The following is a 1,937-nucleotide window of genomic DNA, read 5'->3' as shown; positions in this document are numbered from 1 at the left end:
TGCCCTCCTTGTGCACCAAGTCCTTCTCGCACTGCTAGCGTTACATGCCCGGCTCTGACGGCTTAGTCGACAACACCAACTGCACTGCCGCCACCTTCAGTGCTGGCAGCGTTCGTGGCTCGAGGGCCTCCACGCCCTCCTTTAGCTCCGCGCCATCCTCGAGTTCCACCCCCTCCTCGGGTTCCACGACCGCCGCGGGTTCCACGCCCTCCCCCAAACTCCAGACCCTCCTCCCGCTCCACGTGCGGCACCGGCACGGCCGACATCAGCCATCGCATCATCGCCAAAACCTCCACCTGCACCAACAACAATGCACACAGTTAGTAACTAGAACCGCACCACCGTCACTGCCTAACCCACACCTTCAGCGCTTCCGCCGCTCGCTGCTCGTGAGGTGCCACGCCCTCTCCGAGCTCCACGCCCTCCTCTCGCTCCACGCGCGGCACCGGCGCTGGCTGCTAGAACGTCAGCACCCATAGCACCAGCACGGCAGACATCAGCCATCGCAGCATCGCCAAACGTTCCACCTTGCACCAACAACAATGCACACAGTTAGTAACTAGAACCGCACCACCGCCACTGCCTAACCCACACCTTCAGCGCTTCCGCCGCTCGCTGCTCGTGAGGTGCCATGCCCTCTCCGAGCTCCACGCCCTCCTCTCGCTCCACGCGCGGCACCGGCGCCGTCTGCTAGAACGTCAGCACCCATAGCACCAGCACGGCAGACATCAGCCATCGCAGCATCGCCAAACGTTCCACCTTGCACCTACAACAATGCACACAGTTAGTAACTAGAACCGCACCACCGTCACTGCCTAACCCACACCTTCAGCGCTTCCGCCGCTCGCTGCCCGTGAGGTGCCATGCCCTCTCCGAGCTCCACGCCCTCCTCTCGCTCCACGCGCGGCACCGGCGCCGGCTGCTAGAACGTCAGCACCCATAGCACCAGCACGGCAGACATCAGCCATCGCATCATCGCCAAACGTTCCACCTTGCACCAACAACAATGCACACAGTTAGTAACTAGAACCGCACCACCGTCACAGCCCAACCCACACCTTCAGCGCTTCCGCCGCTCACTTCTCGTGAAGTGCCACGCCCTCTCCGAGCTCCACGCCCTCCTCTCGCTCCACGCGCGGCACCGGCGCCGGCTGCCGGAACACCAGCACCCATATCGGCGGCACGGCCGACCGCTGCCGCCTCACCGGGAGCTGCACCTGCTCCAAGATCGCCGCACTCGCCTCTTTCATCGTCGTTGGCAGCGCTGGTGCCTATATCAAAAACAAAACAAAACACAATTAGTCCACGGCGTCTTCAGCACCCCTCAGTTCGGCCTCCGCCTTCAATACCTTCTTCAGCACCGACTTCGAGGAGGCGCGTCTTCGCAATGTACCTTAGGACGGCCATTTCTCCAAGTAGGTAGTCAGTCCCCTCTTCGCCGTCGTGTCGCCTTCCAGGCCGAATGTATTTGTAGCGTGTGTCCAAAGACTTGGTAGAAGGCTGCTTGGACGTCCACCCGGCCTTTGCCAACACTCGCCACTCGCTGTTGAACACAGCAACGCCCCCGAGGCTGCTCGCTGTCTCATCAGGTGCCTCCTCGCTACCGGTACGCACGCGTCGCCGCTTCCTTGCCATATCCGTGCCTTCATGCCTGCGCTTCTGGCCACGCGGCACTTCCGACATTTTCTGCTTGATTTACAAATGAGGGCGGGGACGGATGGACGGCTGATACGCGTCGCCTATTCGTGGAGAGTATAAGGGTACATAAATACATATATTCCATCACGACTTGTTTTTTTATATACAAACAAAGAAACAATATTTTTTTGGGTAGCTCCATAATTTGGGCGCCAAGTTTGCGCGGCAATTCTAGTATACAAAATGCCACATTTAAATACAAAGCATAAGATTTATGCACCACTTCACTGCGTTGTAGT

At 59.2% G+C, this 1,937-nt stretch overlaps 1 protein-coding gene across 1 annotated transcript; it reads right to left on the bottom strand.

Moving 5' to 3' along the window:
* Window positions 1–1,394: 1,394 nt before the first annotated feature.
* PITG_23079 (uncharacterized protein) lies at window positions 1,395–1,649 on the bottom strand (the record flags this gene model as incomplete). The annotated part of the gene is made up of 1 exon (XM_002897092.1): window positions 1,395–1,649. One exon carries the CDS (start codon window positions 1,647–1,649, stop codon window positions 1,395–1,397), a length of 255 nt encoding a protein of 84 aa, XP_002897138.1.
* Window positions 1,650–1,937: the final 288 nt, after the last annotated feature.

The sequence above is a fragment of the Phytophthora infestans genome, genomic scaffold (assembly GCF_000142945.1).
Source record: "Phytophthora infestans T30-4 supercont1.48 genomic scaffold, whole genome shotgun sequence".
Lineage (NCBI taxonomy): Eukaryota > Oomycota > Peronosporomycetes > Peronosporales > Peronosporaceae > Phytophthora > Phytophthora infestans.
Note: the sequence above shows the minus strand (reverse complement) of the source record. Positions and strands in the feature narration are given on the sequence as shown.